At 35.5% G+C, this 1840-nt stretch overlaps 1 protein-coding gene across 1 annotated transcript; it reads right to left on the bottom strand.

Annotated features, from left to right (window-relative positions):
* Nucleotides 1-897: 897 nt before the first annotated feature.
* LOC131182149 (uncharacterized) lies at nucleotides 898-1599 on the bottom strand. The gene has a single exon (XM_058150800.1). It carries the CDS (start codon nucleotides 1597-1599, stop codon nucleotides 898-900), a length of 702 nt encoding a protein of 233 aa, XP_058006783.1.
* Nucleotides 1600-1840: the final 241 nt, after the last annotated feature.

Genomic DNA, 1840 nt, shown 5'->3' with positions numbered 1-1840 from the left:
AACCTCTCTAACATTTTATCAATAAAAAGGCAAAAGAAAATGGTCTTTCCTAGTGGCACTATTAAGCTTCCTGTAATCTATGCACATCCTCCATCCTATGACAATTCTAGTAGGTATCAACTCATTGTTTTCATTTTTCACAACGGTCACACCTCCTTTCTTAGGAACTACATGAACTGGGCTAACCCAACTACTATTAGAAATAGCATAAATGATCCCAGCTTCAAGCAGTTTCAAGACTTCTTTCTTCGCCACTTCTTTCATATTAGGATTCAACAGTCATTGATGTTCTATGGTGGCTTTAAAATTATCTTCTAAAAGAATCCTATGCATGCACAAGGTAGGGCTTATACCATTGATATCATCAATGGTGTAACCAATAACTTTCCTATGTGCTCTTAACTCTCTCAACAATTTTTCAACTTGTCCATCACTCAAACTTGCACTAATAATGATAGGATAAGTTGAATTAGGTCTAAGAAAAGCATACCTTAATGTAGATGGAAGTGGTTTGAGGTCTACCTATGGTACTTCCTTCTCATCTAGCAAAGGTGGTTGTGTAACTTCATGTTTCAACTCTTCAACTTGCAAAACTTGATCTCCTACAACTTCTTGAGCAGCTTCCAAAATTTGAGCAAAAGCTACAACTTCAGGATTTTCATCCTTTGTTGTTCTACTATGTACCAAATAATTCTCCAAAGGGTCCTTAGGATATCTTTTCCAAAATTCTTCTTCCACAATTTCATCAATAACATCCACCCTTAAACAAGGGTTAACTTCATGATGTTTCTTCAAAGCTTGATTTAAATTAAATTCCACCTCCTCTTCTCCAACTTTTTATGTTAATCTACCATTCTTCACATTAATTATAGCCCCGGCAGTGGTTAAAAATGGCCTTCATAAAATGATAGGTATATGAATATCCTCTTCCATTTCAAGAACCACAAAATCCACAAGAATAAAAAATTTCCCAACTTTCAAGGGTACATTCTCCAAAATTCTTACTGGATATTTGATAGATCTATCAGCTAGTTGCAAAGAAACGGTTGTTGGCTTCAATTCTCCAACCTTTAACTTTTCACAAATAGAGAGTGGCATTAAACTTACACTAACTCCAAGATCACACAATGCTTTATCAATACTAGTATCCCCAATATGACAAGGAATAGAGAAACTTCCTGGATCCTTCAATTTCGATGGGAGCTTATTCTGCAAGAGAGCACTGCACTCCTCTGTTAATGCCATAGTTTCATAATCTTCTAGTCTCCTCTTGTTTGACAAAATTTCTTTTAGGAACTTTGCATATGAGGGCATTTGAGAAATTGTATCTGTAAATGGAATATTAATGCATAATTTCTTCAAAACTTCTAAAAATTTCCCGAACTGCTTATCTAGCTTTGCTTTCTGAAACCTCTGAGGATATGGCAATGGTGGCTTGTATGGTGGTGGAGGCACATACTTTTCCTCTTCTTCTTTTTCAACTTCCTTCTTCTTGTTTGCTTCCTCATTAACTTCATAATGATTTGAAGTAGATTCATTCTTGTCTTCATCTTCTTTCTTCTTTTCTTCTTCTACCTCATCTTTCTTTTTATCTCCCATAATTTTCCCACTCGTTAGGATCACTGCCTTGCAATGTTGTCTAGGATTCTCTGGCTAACTTGGAAGTTTTCCCTGTGCTTTATTAGAAGAGCTTGCTTGTTGAGCTATTTGGTTTTCCAACATCCTGTTATGAGTAGCAAGCTGGTCTATCCTTGAAGTTAATTATTGAATCATTTCTCCTTATTTTTATTGAGCAGTTAAAAAATTCTCCATCATAGACTTCAAAATTGAATCTTGGTCT

The sequence above is a fragment of the Hevea brasiliensis genome, chromosome 8, assembly GCF_030052815.1.
Source record: "Hevea brasiliensis isolate MT/VB/25A 57/8 chromosome 8, ASM3005281v1, whole genome shotgun sequence".
Classification (NCBI taxonomy): Eukaryota; Viridiplantae; Streptophyta; class Magnoliopsida; order Malpighiales; family Euphorbiaceae; genus Hevea; species Hevea brasiliensis.
The sequence above is the reverse complement of the archived record's forward strand: the minus strand, read 5'-3'. Positions and strand labels throughout refer to the sequence as shown.